This window comes from Stylophora pistillata, chromosome 2, assembly GCF_964205215.1.
Source record: "Stylophora pistillata chromosome 2, jaStyPist1.2, whole genome shotgun sequence".
In the NCBI taxonomy this organism is placed as follows: domain Eukaryota; kingdom Metazoa; phylum Cnidaria; class Anthozoa; order Scleractinia; family Pocilloporidae; genus Stylophora; species Stylophora pistillata.
In genome coordinates, this window is record NC_142520.1 from 31,268,228 (window position 1) to 31,286,235 (window position 18,008).

The following is an 18,008-nucleotide window of genomic DNA, read 5'->3' on the forward strand; positions in this document are numbered from 1 at the left end:
CGAACGAGACCAGTTCAGTGCTCTACCAACTGAGCTAGCAAGCCAACTAGGAACCGGTCATTATGTTGGTTCGTATTAAACCCGCGAAGTGATGAATCAATGAATTTGAATATATGAAAATTATATGTGTGTACGGCAGTTTAAATTCAAAATTTCAAATATTCAAAAAAAAATTAAAATTTTGCCATCGAACGCCCACGCGTATACGCACTGCGAACCTACTTTTCTTTATCGCAGACGTGAAGTTAGAGAGAGCGCTTCTGCGTCATGTAAGCCTAGTCAGAATAGGGATACAACATGGCGGGTCAGTATCCTGGCTTTGGTGGGTACAACCCAGCACCACGCTCAAATCCCTACGGAAACCAGCCTCATCCTCAAGGTAAGAAAGATAAGATTCTCCTGTAAGGCAGAATTTATTATTATTCAAACGAAGAGCCACTGCACAAAATACGGTTTAATTTACTTTTTAAGAAGAAGAATTAAGCAGAAGTTCCATATATTGTTCATACAGAAAGCAGGGCTCGACACTAAATTTTCAACTTACTAGCCAAGTGGCTAGTGACATCTTAGATGTTTTTAGATGTTACGACAATTTCAGTCTGTTTACTAGCCAAACTGGCTGGTGGAATTTGAAAAACACTAGCCAAAACTGAATTTCTACTAGTCTGTGGCTAGTGGGCAACCGTTAGTGTCGAGCCCTGAGGAAGGTTTGTGAATGACACTCATCAGAGCTATCAAAGGCATTGTGATAGATTATCCTTAACATTATTTGGTTTCGTCCGAATAATGTTTGCAGGCATTAATTGAAAATTTTCAAGAAATGGCCTTGGACCAGTTGTTAAATAAAACTTCCTCAGTTTTCTTTGACTCAGCAGCACTCTTAAGTACAGAAACCGAGTAATCCTCATGCTAACTTTGTCTTCAAATTCACAACAAGACTGGAAAAAGAATTAACTCGAGGAGCTGAAAACTTCCTTTTCAACCAGCAAATATTGAAAACGACTTTTTTAATGCACTTGTATGTTTTTATTTGCAAAAATCCTTCCAATGTGATTTTTAAGGAATGCATAGGTAACTGTACATTTGATTTGTTGTTTTCCTTTTCAGGTTATGGACAGCCTCCTGGTTACCCGCCTAACATGGGCTATCCACCACCTGGTGGGGGCTACCCAGGGGGGTATGGAGGAGGATCTTTTGCTCCACCACCTGGAGCTGACCCTACCTTGTGGAACTGGTTTGTTACTGTTGATAGGGATAGGTCAGGTCAAATAACAGCAAATGAATTACAGCAGGCACTACTGAATGGAAACTGGTCCCACTTTAACAGTGAGACATGCAGGCTTATGATTGGTTAAGTGCCCTTTTTCTTTTATATGTACTTGTCACATATTATTTTTGTCCTTCAGGACCCATGTTGTTTTCCACACACACACACACACATGCATACATACAAAAGTCGTTAGTAAAACTCTCAGGCCAACAAAGGTACACTGCGCCAGAAGGATCAATAAAGATTCACAGTCCAAACCTCACAGTAAACACAAATGTACAAAGTTTAAAAAAAAATGTGAGGATGGACAACTTCTGACAAAAAAGATAGAAAATTTTAATAAAAACGTTTCAGTCAAAGACCTTCAGTTATTTACAACTTTTTTTAAAAAAAAAGCTTTAAATAGGAACGAAGTACTAGTGATTATGTAATTACATGTGACGACTAATGAACTGGTGCTAATAAAAAGATGATAAAAAAACCGAGCTACAAACAAAACAATGGACAAAACACAAGAGACAAAATCCAAAAAACAAGAAAAAAAGAAAAAATAAATATGCTAAAATGAGGGGTGCAACCGAAGAAGCAATGCGGCAAGCATTAGAAGAGGGTAAGCCTATTCTTAACTACAACAGTTACTGTAAATCGTAATAAAATCCCAAAACAAGGCCTTTGGAGCCCGAAGGGCAGATTAGCAACAAAATCCCTGGAGGAGCCCTTAAATGATACTAATCATAATAAGATCCCTTAGCAGGGCCTCTAAGTCTAATCAACACCTAAAAGGCTGACAAAATCCAAGGAAAGGGTCTTTGAACAATTAATTAATAATGTATATTATTATATGGCTGTGTCTCACAATGACTGGGAACTACTGAATTCACGAATTTGATTGGCTGAAATCAATATTGAAAGTGGTCTAGATTTTCCCATCTAGACTGGCATCTAGACCGGTCTAGAAAAAAAAGGTACAAAGAAAACATTGGCATGTAAGACACAGCCATATAATAAACATCTTATTAACCGAGCTAGGTCGGTCTGTATGGGAGAATCTTGACCTCAGTCGCTGGTACAGACCTCACTGCGTTCGGTCTGTGCTGGTTACCTCGGTCAAGATTCTCCCATACAGACCTCCCCCTCGGTTAATAAGAACTAAATACAAGATGGAAAATTGATTATAACAATTCTGTTTTTAGAATAAAATTCCTTTCTTTTATTCAAACCATGGGGTGCCAGAGAGAACAGCTGGGCACTCCAATAAGTCTCTTTTGTGATTAAAAGCCTATCGATCTCTTCAGAGCCGCTTGGGGCTTGTACGTGATCAATACATAGGAACGGAAAATCACCTAAGGTGTGTGGGATTCTGTTGAAGTGTATCGCTACCTCACAAATCGTTTTGTTTGTGATCATAGCAGATTTGTGATTTTGAAACCTAACTTTAAAGTCGGTAGTTGTAGATCCTACGTATTGCAGGCAACAGTTCGTGCAAGAAGCCAAATAAATCACATTTTTAGAGTCACACGAAAGCCTAGAATTTATGGTGTATTTTTTGCCTGTCTGAAAGCTGAGAAAAGACTTAGATTCAACAAAGAAATTCTGACATAGGTCGCATCTTTTCCTATCGCATTTAAAGCAGCCATTGTTATGAGGAATCGTTTGTCTCTTGCTGGCAGCTTTAAAACGAGATGGTGCTAATAATTCTTTGAGATTCTTCGACTGACGAAAGGATGGTATGATAGAATTTCGAGGAAAAAGTTCTTTCAATTTGGGATTGGATTGCAGAATGAACAAATATAATTAATTAATTAATTTGTAATTAATCAATTTTCCATCTTGTATTTAGTTCTTATTAACCGAGCGGGAGGTCTGTATGGGAGAATCTTGACCGAGGTCACTAGTACAGACCGAACACAGTGAGGTCTGTACCAGCGACCGAGTTAATAGACCACTTTCATAAATGGCTGCTGGATTAATATTCTTTTGTTTAAATTTAAATTAGCCCTACTGGCCTCGTTCTCCAGTACAAAATTCAAAAGAATACATTATCTCAAGCAAGGCCAGAAGGGCTAATTTAAATTTAAACAAAAGAATATTTATACGGCAGCTATTTATGAAAGTGGTCTATTATATGGCTGTGTCCTACATGCCAATTTTTTGTATTCTTTGTACCTTTTATTTCTCGACCGGTCTAGATGCTAGTCTAGATGGGAAAATCTAGACCACTTTCAATATTGATTTCAGCCAATCAAATTCGTGAATTTGGTAGTTTCCAGTCCTTGTGAGACACAGCCATATAATAATATGCATTATTAATTAATCATTCAAAGGCCTTTTCCTTGGATTTTTTCAGCCTTTTAAGTGTTGATTAGACTCAGAGGCCCTGCTAAGGGATCTTATTATGATTAGTATCATTTAAGGGTTCCTCCAGGAATTTTTGTTGCTAATCTGCCCTTTCGGGCTCCAAAGGCCTTGTTTTGGGATTTTGATACGATTTACAGTAACTGTTGTAGTTAAGAGTAGACACTTACCCTCTTCTAATTCTTGCCACATTGCTTCTTTGGTTGTGCCCCTCATTTTAGCATATTTAGTTGTAGTTAAGAATAGGCTTACCCTCTTCTAATGCTTGCTGCATTGCTTCTTCTGTTGCGCCCCTCATTTTAGCATATTTAGTTGTAGTTAAAGTAGGCTTACCCTCTTCTAACGCTTGCCACATTGCTTCTTCGGTTGCGCCCCTCATTTTAGCATATTTAGTTTATCTTTTTTTCTTTTTTTCTTGTTTTCTTGTTTTTTTGGATTTTGTCTCTTGTGTTTTGTCCATTGTTTTCTTTGTAGCTCGGTTTTTTTTATCATCCTTTTATTAGCACCAGTTCATTAGTCATCACATGTAATTACATAATCGCTAGCACTTCATTCCTATTTAAAGCTATTTTTTTAAAAAAGTTGTAAATAACTGAGGAAGGTCTTTGACCAAAATGTTTTTATTAAAATTTTCTATCTCTTTTACCTCAGAATTTGTCCATCCTCGCATTTTTTTGAAACTTTGTACATACACATATACATATATATATATATATAACATGTGATAGGCAGGAAAAAATCAATCAAATACATTTTGTTTTGTTTTTAAGCCAAAGGTAGATTTCCAGATAATGTTGGTATGGATACTTGACTCTGCCTGTCTAGACATTCAGATCTAGGATTCTAAGTCATCTGTATTTGATCAGGTTTCCCATTCTGTGGAATTAGTGTTTGATGGTATAGGTCATGCGTAATGAACTATTTGGTCATTAGGATATTTCTTGCAATGTGTAACCTTGCTAATTAAAAAGCAAAGTTTTTCCTTTTCCATATCTTTGTAAAACAAAACCAAAAATAGTACATGGAAATGTCTTATTCATGATATATCAATAGTTCTTTATTTTAAGTAAAAAAATAAATGTATGGATGTGTTTTTGTTGTTGGTGTGTAGCAACTTGTTGCCTGTGGGGAGATGGTTACGTGGGGATGTTCAATGATCAATTACAAGTCATTTAATGGAATTAGTTTGGAATGTGTTTTAATCAGGTATGTTTGACCGAGATCAGTCCGGAACTATCAGTTTCCAAGAATTTCAACAGCTGTGGCAGTATATTCACCAATGGAAGGGTGCATTTGACAGATACGATTCAGACAGATCAGGAGCTATAGAGTCTCAAGAATTACATCAAGCTTTTGCTCAAATGGGTTTCAATGTTTCAGCAAATTTTGTCAACCTTGTAGTTACCAGGTACCTACAGCTTTTTATGTATGAGTGTAGAGTGGTTACTCTTTACTTTTAAACTCCTCTATTTTTTAAACTAAAAATGCTTGTATTCCACTGGCTCAATTTCCTCCTCTTCACACAAGTAAGGCTCAAACTCTGCACCCCTGGGGCACAGAGGAAAGTCAAATGCCAGTGGGTTGCCCAGAGGGGGTTGGGGGATGTTGAAGCTTCAAATTAATAGGCACATAATCTATTGAAGTCACAGAATAATATTGTATGTTGGGGTAATGTCTAAGAGAGAAAATGAACATTCCCAGTTAGCTCAATTGGTTGAGCGCCAGACTGTTGTGTGGGCTGAGGTCGAGGGTTCAAGCCCCAGCCGGACAACACTCAGGGTCTTAAAAATAACTGAGGAGAATGTGCTACCTTTCCATTGATCCGGGGAGAAAAAGGGGCTTATTAATCCACTGGATAACACAAACCATATAAATGATTTCTGGTTTTATTCGTTATATTAAGGAAAACATTACATAGAATATTAGATAGGGCAAACTACAGGGCAAACTACAACATAAGCAAACTACAGTGATTAATTGCATATCATCGACCACTTACTTCTGTGACAATATCCAGCAGATTATTCCTAGTCACTCGTAAACACGGGGTGGCAGTTCAAGTGGGCATCTGGTTGGCAAAATCATATGAAACGCCGGTCAGCGAGAAAACAATTTAGCACGGAACTATTCCTTCTAAAATGAACTTTTAACATGTTGCGTGATCTTACAAAGTTACTAATCCTAGGTGTATCATGAACTTAATGAAAAGGGAAATTAATTGTCAATCCATTATGACTCATATCAAAGTATATACTTTTCTCAACGAAACATCTATAACATCATGAAATGGATAGACATTCTAGTCTTCTCGGATAAGGATGAGTAAACCATAGGTCCCATCTCCTGCATCTATTAATAAGTTAATTTGGTTTGGCAGGGGATGTTAAAGAACCCACATCATGAGATCACTGTGATGTGGTCTGGCCTGTTTACTGGGAACTGGGGGGAAGGGGGCATCTGTTAGATTCACCTTTATTTCATTGTAGACTGCTTAGCAGAAAATCTGAGCAGAAAAAAAATGGGTTCCTTAACTTACTGTACAAACTGAGAAAATGAGGTTAGTAAGGTATTTTTTAAATCTCTGGGTTCAAATGGGGGGGGGGGGATATCTGTGCATACTGTATGTTAAATCACTAAATAAATTGTTTTTAAAAGATGGTTTTTGAGCCATTTGTTCCCCCTTTAATGTGGCAAATTGGTAATATTGCTTTAACATGTTGACTTACCCTTAGTTTACTTGTCACAAGTATTTTGTTTAGTTTATTTACTCTGTTCATCAGGTTTGATCAACTTGCTCGTAGAAGCTTAAAGCTGGATAGTTTTATCCAGTGCTGTGTAATGCTGCGAGGACTGACAGATGCTTTCCGAGCAAGAGACACAAGCATGAATGGCAATATCACCATTAGTTATGAAGACTTCATGTGTATGGTTTTGTTGAATAAGCCTTAAACTTGTATTTAGACTGGATGAAAACAATATTATATGCCCTTTTCACAACACACTCATAGTGATAAATTTAAGACTTAAACTGAGTGTACATTTTTCATCTTTGAAATTACAAACTAGGTGTTGCACATCCAATTTGGACAGCTCCTTAATCAAAGCTTTGTAGAATTATTGGCTGGGTGGTGTTAAATGACCAGCCAAAAGGCTGACATCCATTGGTCATGTTATGTCCTCAACAACACCCCTCCCACTTCTGTTTAAGTGTAGTTAAGCATTCATCCTGCAGAGTTCGGTTTTCAAATTCATCTGGATTAGTCCTGAATCGTTTACCTTTTTAGAAACATCACAAAAATGAAAGTGTGAGAGGAAGGTTCTTTTAGACTGAAAATTTATTCCATCCACATTAGTATGGATATGGGCTGAAATACATTGGCCTGTGAAGCCTCATGATTGAAAAACAAAGGGCTATTCCAAGTGTTAACTCTATGTAATGCTATGGTGTCATTTAGTTCATAGAACTTTACCTGTAAAAGATTATACTAAGTAAAAGCTACCCAGGCAACCTCTCAACAGTATTTATTTTAGAAATGAGCAGACAATTAACTATTCCCTTTAAAATTGGATATCCACTAACTGTGTAGTTAGACGATTGCAAGTGCAGTTTTGAGAGTTTAAGTAATTATAACCTAGATGTTTGAAATTAATAAAACTCTCTGATCACTTATTCATGTCATAATCCAGTTTTGTTTATTTTGAGTTATTTAATTAGGGTGACATAGTCACTTAGGTTGACCGAAACAACCTTTTTTGAAAAAAGAAATGGGAAGATCTTTCCCACTGGAAAAACTGTCAAATAAGTTAAATATGCACATAGTCAAAGACCTTGTGTGATTTTTTCATTGTGTAAGACCCTTCAGTTTCACTCAGTTCCTTGAATTTATTTGGATGACTTGAAAGAAACACTGTAAACCCGGCTGTGCCGTTGCAGCCAGTGATTATTGTTTAGGAGCTATTCCTTTCTTAACTTCTGAAAAAGGATAACAGATGCCAAAGATTTACTGTGTGGTTACTCAGGAAATTGCACAAAATAGCTCTCAATGACTTTTTCATAATTATTTTGGAAATTTCATGCTTGCAGCTGGCACTTTTACAGCACCATCTCTTGTTTTTGGTATTAAATGTTGTCATTGATAAGCCAAACCCCTGATTTGTTACAAAAATTAAAGAAAAAACTAAGGCTACGTCATGATGTACTATCACTTAATGTTGCATGAGTTTTCTATGCCATTGTAAGGCTTAGTTCGTGACTTGAAATGTTTTTTTTTTTTTTTTCACTAAGCCAAGTTGTTTGTATTTTTACTTGGAGCTGGATCTCTTAAGGAAATTATGATTCATCTGGATGAATCCGGATTTTATGCTTTAATTCTGCTGACTTAAATTTATGGAGAAATGTTCCCAATATTTGTCATGCCACAAATTCCTGTTTCTTTTAATTTTTTGTCCACCTTACTGCAGATGAATGCAATAGATTGTGATTGTGCATGTTAAGTTGTAGATATATCATTTATATTGACCTACTGTGACTTGGAAAGAAAGTGTTTAAGAAGGATTTAGTTTTCAAATGGAACCAAACAAAGTTATTTCAGTTATTGAAGGCAATAAAATTCCCTGCCTTTTCCCTTACCTTGGAGAATTTTCACTGTATTCACTGCATGGCAACTGTGCCACTTGAACATAAAATGTTGTAGAGAGAGTTAGAGGGCCTGAATTAAATCATTGGGATGGGTGCTAGTAGTTCAAAACAAGGCCACTATACATGGTGGTTGCAAAATGCTTCTCTTTCCAAAGAAAAGTTTGAATCCAGGGCTTCTCTGGCATCAAAGACTAACCAAATCTATGCATCCTACATAAGTTCATATGTTACTCTGGTAGAACCCAAGCACTACTTATATTTAACAGCAATATCCACAGGAACAAAAACAATGCATAAAAGGGTACAAAATGTTTATTCTCCCATACTGAATTGGTACCATATGAAAATAAATAGGATATTAGATTCATAAATTTATTTACTTCTTACAGAGTCTTTTTATAATACTGCCAGACCTTCACTAGTGTGTTGGTGTGATTTCATCATTTGCAAGCCTGAATGAGTACTCCATCATTAGAATATGTAGACTACATAAATTTTGTGTAAGAAAAGGCTCACAAAATTTTTGCAAAAATAATTTTTTCAGCTTATGTGATTGCAAAAATGATCTTTGTTAGTTGTGAAGTTTCTTGTCTCTGATTGGTCTTATATCTTCATATTGAAAATCATCACAAAAAAGTTTGACTTAGAGGGTACAAAAATGAATAATTAAATAAAAGTTCTAGTCATTCTATCAAATAATGCATCATGTGTGCTAGAACCGTGGTTTTGAAGCCAAAATGCAAGTAAATCACAATTTCAGAGGAAAAAACCTATCTCTTTCTGTGATATATACTAAGATGTAGCCACAGAACCCATGTATAAAACATTTGGACAGTTTTTGATTAACTGGTGTTTATTGAACCCATATATGTTTCTGTCCATCTCTTGAGATTGGCCTGCCAAAACAAACAAGAAGAAAATTAATCATAGAGTCAAAACCAGTATTATAATTAAACTGGACAACTAAATCAGTGGTGAGAAAGTCAAGAAACCTACTAAAACTTTATTGCATCCTAAGAAAAAATGATACAAAACATGCCATTGAAAATTACCTTTGACACCAAATTGAAAATAACATTACCTAACTTAAGCAAACTTTCTCTATTAAGGTTCAGTCAGGTTTTTCCTCACATGATTTTGTTTTTGCAAACTTAACACTTGAGTTGGGAATGAAGATACGATTCAGAATATAAATAACATGGGCTTAACCTGGTTTACTTCAATGTTGGGGAGGGGGGTGGGCAGTAGAGTGGGGTGGAGTCCATGTAGGGGTGTTGCCATTACTGTCTGGGTGCTTCCTACTTTGAAGTTTTTATGACAGCAGAAAATCTCAAATACCAACAGCAAATGGATTGAATAAAGCATGCAAATGAGAAGGTGCCTGTTAAATTTTGGTCCCCAATTGAAAGTTATCACTGTTAGGCTCCAGACCTGGCTTTTAGAAGCAGCCACACGTGTGTCAAAAATTACAAATTTACAGCACTGAGGCATCGTCTTAAGAAAAATGAAATGAGCCAAAACACCATAATTCAGAAAAACATCTTTCAAGCACAGGGAAAAGTAACTAGTTAATAGGTAAAAATACTGTTAGTAGTCAACTAACTTCGAATTAGTCTGGCAAAGCTTTTGCCAGTCTTTGTTGTCAGTCATGAAGGATTGGTTACAAAAGATTGAATGAGTAATGGTACAACTGAAAAAACACCAAATTATAAACAGAGTTTCTTGAATCTGTTATAACTACTTTTATTTTCTTCTAGTAGGCTTAGCTTCTGTAAATGAGCAGTTATGTTTGCATTACTGTAAATGGGACATTGTGTTAGATACAACAGCTCTCATCACCATACCATCAGAGTGTGCATAATAAAGAGTATGTCTTAATGGGATTTGCTGTCAAGCGCTGACATTTAATCTGATTCCTGTATCAAAGACACTTTGTAGTAAAGAAGTGACTTCAAGAAGAATGTGTGAATTAGAATTTTGACAGGACAATACCGTCTATGGTAGAGAGGCATCTATACTTGAAAGGTGTCCCCGAGTAGAAATTTGAATCACTGAAATTGTGGTGGGAAAAACAGTTATGCTTTAACTTACAGTTTCAAGGTGAAATTGGAGGTAGAGTTTCTTCTTATTTTTGAAAGCTTCTTGACAAAGGTACTGCTAGATCATTACACATACCTTGCACCAAATCAGTGATTCTTCCAGTTTTTTGTATATATACTTCATTTCAACGTCACTGAATAATTGTGAGCTGATCTCTGATGCTAAAGGCTACAAAGAAGGAATCAAAATTGTCAAAATGAATGAAAACAGGTACACATGGGTGGGGCTACATTTTTTATTACATAATCTGTGTTCTAGGTGGTACCTAAGCAGGAAAAGGGAAGCCACAGAGTTATCAGTTAGCTCTGTTCTTAGTGTTTGTACATCTGTTAAGGGTACCTGCTTAAAAACTGGTGGATATTTACTAAGAAACCAAGTAGCAAGATATACATCCACTGCTAGCCAGTGACACTGAGGTGAATAGTTGTTTTAGTATAAATTATATGAAAACAGCACTTGAGATAATACAGCACAAAAACATAATTTTAATTTAAACATAATTTTAACTCATTTATTGCTGTAACAACGACAATGCTTTGGGAAACAAACTTTAAATAATTTGCTCCACGGTGGAGCTAATGGATATTTGGGTTAAGAGTAACCAATCGGAGTGTGTCTTCAACACTAATCACAATTTTAGTATTAGTATAAAAAAATCTGACATTCCTGTGATGCTCTTCTGGAATAAACACCAAATGCTAAAACTGAACAAAAGGTTTAACTTACCATTAATTTCCTCCTATTCTTATATGAGACATCACGAACAATTTTCATCAGAATGGTTCCTAAGACCTAAAAAGTAACAATAAAATGTCATTTATGCCTAGAATTGCTGCTTGAGACAGTTTTGGTTTGCAGTCTGTTATTGAATCTTAAGTTATGAATACAATAAAACAACCCATAACTTGTGATCTGATCATCTTCAATATATATATAAAAATATTGTCTAGCACACTGTATGAACACATACCTTAAGGTTAGATAGTGCCAGGCTACTGGGTGTATTATCCATAAGTCCATACTCATTAGGCTTTAGCAGCAGTGTAGACACCAGTCCTCTTGAGATAAACAAGCCCAGCAATAGCATGGTGATCACTTCATTTGTTACTTTAGTTAAAGCACCTTGGTCAGTGAATGTCACGCTATCCTGCAAATGAGCATAAGATAACTCAGCACTAAAACCTCAAGCTCATATTCACTATATGATTATTTCACACATAAGAATAAGTGAAGAAGTGAAGAGGTGAAGATGTGAAGAGTGTATGGCTGCCTTACTGTAGAGCATTACTGTAGAGCAGCCCATTCAGGCCTTAGGGTTGCTAAATGGCTTAGAAAGGAGCCAGCTGTGTTGTTTTCAATTATTCATACATTCTTCCAATATTGTTAAAAATTATTTGCAAGCTTATCTCTCTCGTAAGTGCACTTTTTTTCAATTGTAGGTAGCTCTCAGGACATTGTCTAGACTTTGTTTGCTGTATTTAGTTCATTAGAACTAGCATAATGGTATTTTTCACTCACATGTAGGACTCCTTCACTGCTATAATAGCATATCAAACAAGTTAAAATAAGGTTGTTTCTTCAAGATGCAATTATGTTGTTATTGGAAAATTGACCTCACTTTATAAAATAATTTAGTTGTGAGCATGATGACTCTTCTATCATGTGGATACAAAAAACACCTTCCTCCTGACATTTGAGAGAATCAGATCATTGAAACCCATCTGCAAAGGCTAGGGAGGTTTGTTAACATGCCTACAACACATCCAGCATTTGGTAAAAAAGTCTTTTCTTTTCAAAGTTTCTCTTTTCAAATACCTTTTCCACTTGCCACAGGTAGTTGGGTGGTAGAAAGACACCTTCTTGAGTCATAAACCACAGGACACCCTCTCTTGAAGCACTTAGAATTCCAGTAGCAGGTTTAATTTGAATAATATTATAAACAATGGTCTCAACCATGGATGAGAGTTCTTTAACGGCACCTTGAGAGTCCTTTGAAAGTCTCTGGAAAACACCAGGATTCTTTATGTTTAAATCAAATGCGTCATCTTTAATGGCATCTTGAATGGAAGAATGCATTGACCAGTCATGGCTGAGGTAGTATTCTCTATGAAGTTCATCAATTGCTTGCTTTATAAGACTGTTGAGGTTTTCAATGGCACTCAGTCGCCTTTGTTGAGCTTGTTTTAAGAGTGCCATGAGAATAAAACAGGCCCAGGCAACATAACCAACATGGCGTAATTTCCTGACCCTATTAGAACCAGGAAATGGATATGGCTGTTCTTCATTCCGATGAATTTGGTTGCTGAGAAATCCCTCTGGTTTTAGAGATAACCGAGGTTTCATCTGTGTTCCTGGAAGTCTTTCTGTGGGTCTCACAGGAGTTGCAACACCTCTTGGTACCTAGTAAACACAAATGACAGTGAAGAACTCTAAAATTTGTGACTTATCATAATTCATTGTAAATACAGCATATTCATTAACTTCGGGTTACAGACCTTAAACACGAAGATGCGCTATAAAAGGAGCCTTAGGTCCCACTGGACCATTTGTCAATCAACCGTCGTGTGATGTAGAACTCTTAGAGTCAAGTCAGCTTGAGCTACAGCTACTCCAAAGCAGTGAACAGTGGGCGCATTCCTCAAAATTGTTTTATGTCTTCATCACAACACAAGAATTTTTGAGATTTGTATTTCCTTTCTCCAATGGAAACGGTCTTTATTTGTGACAGTAAATTTGAGATCAAAGTAGGTGGTTCGCACGTTACCTCATGCCACCATGCTGGTGGAAGTAAACAATAGATATCTCATAAGCTCCTTTTGTTCATCTACCAGCATTTAAATTTGACCCACACATGTCAAGGGTGAGTGACAAATGAGCCTGGGTCTTCCCAGGCAAGACTTCGTTATATAGCACGATTTCATGTTTAAGGGAAGCTCTTATGGGAGGGTGGCACTTATTTGAGAAAAAACTGCAATTATATATCAGCAACTAAATGATATGAAAGGAAACTAATAAATGTATACATCTGTTATAGACAGTAGCTTAACCTTTTCACTCCCAAGATCTGATTGTTAATTCTCCCCTCTAACTCCTTGACATTTCCTGGTAAATTAGTAGGGAGAACCTGTTGTTGGATCAAGATAACTTCTACTCAATAAGTTTGAGCATTCTAATTACCTATTAACTTGATAATGTATGAATTTTAGAGGGAGAAGTATTATACTAAATGACATTTCACTTGTGGAAGTCAAAGGGACAAGGTAGCAAATAACTACACACAGGTGTGATATACCTTTTAAAACTTACCACTGGTTTTGATGAAGGATTTCCTTGAGCAGGAACTTGTAGGTGTTCTACCACTGGCTCAGGTGCAGCTGTAATTAAAATATTAGTCCATTAGGAGCTTGCTTTAAGAGGAAAGACCTCAAGAAAAAAACTAAGAAACAACAGTGAAGTTACAGAAAAAAATTAATGTAGAGAAAAACATTTTTAAGACTACTTAGGACAAGGAAATAAAAAAATAACAAAAATGGAACCAAACTCCATGTTACCTATAGTTAAATAAAATTGTTGACTTCTTCCCCAGAAAAAGAAAAGAAATAAACTAAGAAGCAATAGTAAAGTTACAGAAAAAATAAATGCAGAGAAAAACATTTTTAAGACTACTTAGGACTTAGGAAGTTAAAAAATAACAAAAAACGTCCCAAATTCAATGTTACCTTCTGTTGAAAAAAAAAAATTGACTTTTTCCCCCACAAGAGTACTTCTGCAGTGTTGATGATTAGGTGTATAAAAAATGTACCTCTTTGAGCATTCCTGTTTGTTGAATAAGTAATAAATGGAGACATTTCCCTTTGACCAATCTGTTCAATCTCTACTGGTCTGACATCTGATAAGCTATATTGTACAATGTATAGATTAAAGGAAAAGAAAGAGAGCCACTTGTCAATACACACTTACATATTACAAATGTCATAGCAAAGACTTAATTTATAATAATTATACTCAGTAACTGTTGCTAATGAAAAAACTGCCTGCAACTATAGAAAAAAGAAAAGAAAAGGTTAAGTCAGCTTAGAGCCTTGGAACCATTCCTGCCATAATTAACTGCAGTTCCAGTATGTTGAAGCCAGTGAGAGTACTGGCTCACCCCCCCTGGACAAGATCCCAGTGGATCAGAGGGTTTCGGTAAAAGTGAACAATAGCTTCCATGTTCGGCTATCGGCAACCTGTCAGCCAACTGTCACCCGACACGATACCAACTCTACCGACAGCTGGCCGACAGTGTTAACCAGACCGTACATACCAATTTGCTAGCTAATGCAAGCAAGGTAGGCAATAGCCATTATACTATCTCTTCACAATTTTTCCTGTTGTGACGTAGTTGTTGAAGCAATAAATAAGTGTTTGTGGTCATTTCAGCACACAACTTACCAACATATTGCCAACAGGTCACAATCAGTTACCAACAGACGGCCGACAGTTGGCCGACAGTATCTTTTGGGAACTGTTCTTCACTTTTACTGGGTTTTCCCTATGATTTGGTGAGGTTTTCCTAAATTTTGGCAAGTACCCAGCTATACTCCACTAGGTAGAGAGTGGAACAATAAAAGTTAGGTGTCTTTCCTGAGAACAAACACAATGACCCCTCAATTAAACCTCAATCTGCAGTCTGGACAGTGTATACTGACTATCAAGCCACATGTCTGGTAAATTTGATGGAAATAACTGTGAATAGGGACTGAGAAATAAAATACATGTCCAAATACAATTATTTAAATGTATACCCTTTACTTAAATGTATATTAATTACATTTATTTAATATCATATTCTTATGATGTATGACTGTGTTAGAAAAATTTTGTATTAGAGCTACCTTTGCTGTTGTGTCTTTTCTGTATTCACTGATTTTCCAGTTGGTGAGACCATCTGTTGCAACAATAACTGTTGAAGCTGCACATTCTGGGACATCATGCTACTTATTATGTCTTGGTAAAATTGAAAAAAAAAAAGACCAATGTATATTGGTATCATCCTTACCATAGGACATTATGGTTATAAAATATCAACAGGAAATTAGCTTCCTCACAACAATAAGTGATGCTTGGGTATCTTCCCAGAGCACTGACTAAAGGTGTTCAGTCTAAAATATCCTTTCAGATTGTCATTAGGGTGTAATGGGAATAAAACCAATCAAACGCGTTTGTCAAACGTGAAAGCAAGTTTAGCAAAGGTCTTACACTAGCAACACACTTAGTAGTTTTAAACACTAATTGTAACGATCTGTGATAAATAATCAGGTGTGCTTAGTGCAGTGATTACGATTTTTGCCAATCTCTTGATCAGCTTATAAAATTGCCAATAACTAGCATGTAGGCAATTTTCACTGATGATAAAATTTGCCTCTATCTGCCAATAAAATAACCAGATGTGCCACCTGCTTTTAGCAATTACTATTCATATCTTTTTTATGTCTGATTTATTCAAATTACCTTTCATATGATCATCATTCTGGATTTGTGTTGGTGGTTTCTGTAACTGCCTCTTCCTTTCTTCCTTTTGCAATATATAACATATATGTTGCAATGATAGAATCAATAAGGAGTGACAGAAAACATATTTTTTTAAAAAAAGTTAATGATAAAAAGTTGGATAATGTTTTTACAACTTCATTATCATCATCAGATTTACATATAAAAGAAAGATACAAATTTAGTGATCTGATATACAGCCTCCTCCAGACCTACACCCTATGCCAATAGCAACCTCGTTCCCAGGGTCTCTCATCTTTCCGCCCCCCTGGAGTAAGAGAAGAGAGGGGTGGAAAGATGAGAGACCCTAGGAATGAGGTGGTGCCAATAGACAGCCCCCTGTTTATCACTATGCCTTATGAGGATAACAAAACTACCCGCATGGTTCCAAGACAACTTTGTGATCTTGAGAGAAAAAATAAATCATGGATGGCATCCAATCTTTACCAGCAAAAAGATCACTGACAAGCTTAGAGAAAGTTAATAATAGACCACTTTCATAAATGGCTTCCGGATTAATATTCTTTTGTTTAAATTTACATTAGCCCTTCTGGCCTCGCTTGAGATAATGTATTCTTTTGAATTTTGTACTGGAGAATGAGGCCAGAAGGGCTAATTTAAATTTAAACAAAAAAATATTAATCTGGCAGCCATCTATGAAAGTGGTCTATAGCCTCCCCAAGTTAATAAACAAAATGTTGTACAAATCTAGTTATGATTTATATGATGCAAACCACTTTCATAAAACATGCCACTTCCTCTTCCAACATGTGGAGGAACATTAACCTTTCTCAATCAAGAAGCATCTTGATGATGTACATAATCTGAGGAGCAAACCTGGGAGAGGGGTTGTAAGGCATCCAAAAAAAAAAATGCAGTAGCTAAGTGGATGATGAAAGGCACTTTGAGGATTACTTGTCACACCCAAAAACACAGTAAAGGCCTGGCTGAGAAAACCACAGATCTTAATCAAAAGCTGAGCATGTTGAACACTAGACCACTACATTTATCACAGTAAGAAAATCAAACAAAATAATTAGGTACACTATACTTTTACTCTTTGAAGAAGTTGTTTACTCCTTAAAGTTTCAACTTGTAGTTGCTGATGGAAACCTATACAACCATAAAAATAACAAAAGACTGTAAATCTCTTACTTTTGTGACATAGTCATGCCATAAATGTAATTTGATAATGTGAGTAAATAGAAGTAAACACAGGTATTTAGATTTATTGTGAAAAATCTGATTGCTTTAGAGCATCAATCAATATACAATAGCATGTGAACTTGACATGATAAATGCCATATCTACTGTGGATATTGCATTTGTCATGTCAAGTTCAAAGTCTGGCTAGTTTACAAGCCCCTCACTTCTATAGTGTTCTCAAACTTTTGCAAACCCAGAGAGCAGTGTCTTCTCCAGTAGATTGTTTACAAAATGTATAATAAAACAGTTTTTGGATGAGGTTGAGCATGATATCATGAATCATTAACCCCGTGTTTGTGTTATCAGTCTCAGCCTTCGTATTCGACGGGTAATACAGTTTTGATCATTCACGAAGTATCATGCTCAACCTCATTCAATAATTATAGCTTAAATTATATCAATGACCATTCCATGTAAAAGTTTATAGTAACAATTGGCGAGATAAAAGTCAATGTTAATCAGTCCACTCGAGCTCTAATACAATTTAACACGAGGGGAAATGACCGTTTAATCGTGAGATGAAGTATTTCTTAGCTCTAGGTCTTCTCACCAGCTGTAGAAATGGTCCCCGCAGGTTGGTCATAGGAATCTACCCGCTGTCTTTCCATGTCTCCACTTGGCTGACTGCTCATTTTCTTAAAATTGATCACAGAGAAAAAATAAACAGTAATTTGGGCAAAGCCTCAAAATTTCGTCTCAGAGAATTAAACTCACTTGTTGGAGCATTTTCAATCGAAGCTTTGTAAGTTCATCCTGAATCCTTCCGTCCGACATCTTGGTTAAATTTCGCGGACACATTGTATACAACAGATATGGAGTAGCAGTCCATAACCGCTGACCAGGGGCAATTTTCACGTGGCAAAGAACGAATATTTCTCAAAGACACCAACCACCATTAGATTTCAA

General features: G+C 36.2%; 2 protein-coding genes across 2 annotated transcripts; one reads left to right on the forward strand and one right to left on the reverse strand.

Annotated features, from left to right (window-relative positions):
- Nucleotides 1–225: 225 nt before the first annotated feature.
- Nucleotides 226–7,295, forward strand: LOC111328061 (programmed cell death protein 6). The gene is made up of 4 exons (XM_022932419.2): nucleotides 226–379; nucleotides 1,108–1,350; nucleotides 4,832–5,033; nucleotides 6,406–7,295. The coding sequence occupies exons 1-4, from the start codon at nucleotides 298–300 to the stop codon at nucleotides 6,572–6,574; spliced, it is 696 nt and encodes a 231-aa protein (XP_022788154.2). The 5' UTR covers nucleotides 226–297; the 3' UTR covers nucleotides 6,575–7,295.
- Nucleotides 7,296–8,558: 1,263 nt separating this feature from the next.
- On the reverse strand, nucleotides 8,559–17,986 carry LOC111328058 (uncharacterized). Its single transcript, XM_022932413.2, has 12 exons — nucleotides 17,817–17,986; nucleotides 17,653–17,737; nucleotides 16,948–17,009; nucleotides 15,858–15,921; nucleotides 15,242–15,353; nucleotides 14,167–14,261; nucleotides 13,671–13,738; nucleotides 12,180–12,764; nucleotides 11,335–11,511; nucleotides 11,091–11,156; nucleotides 10,440–10,532; nucleotides 8,559–9,160 (listed from the first exon to the last, which is right to left on the reverse strand). The coding sequence occupies exons 1-12, from the start codon at nucleotides 17,898–17,900 to the stop codon at nucleotides 9,107–9,109; spliced, it is 1,545 nt and encodes a 514-aa protein (XP_022788148.1). The 5' UTR covers nucleotides 17,901–17,986; the 3' UTR covers nucleotides 8,559–9,106.
- Between the last annotated feature and the right edge of the window lie 22 nt (nucleotides 17,987–18,008).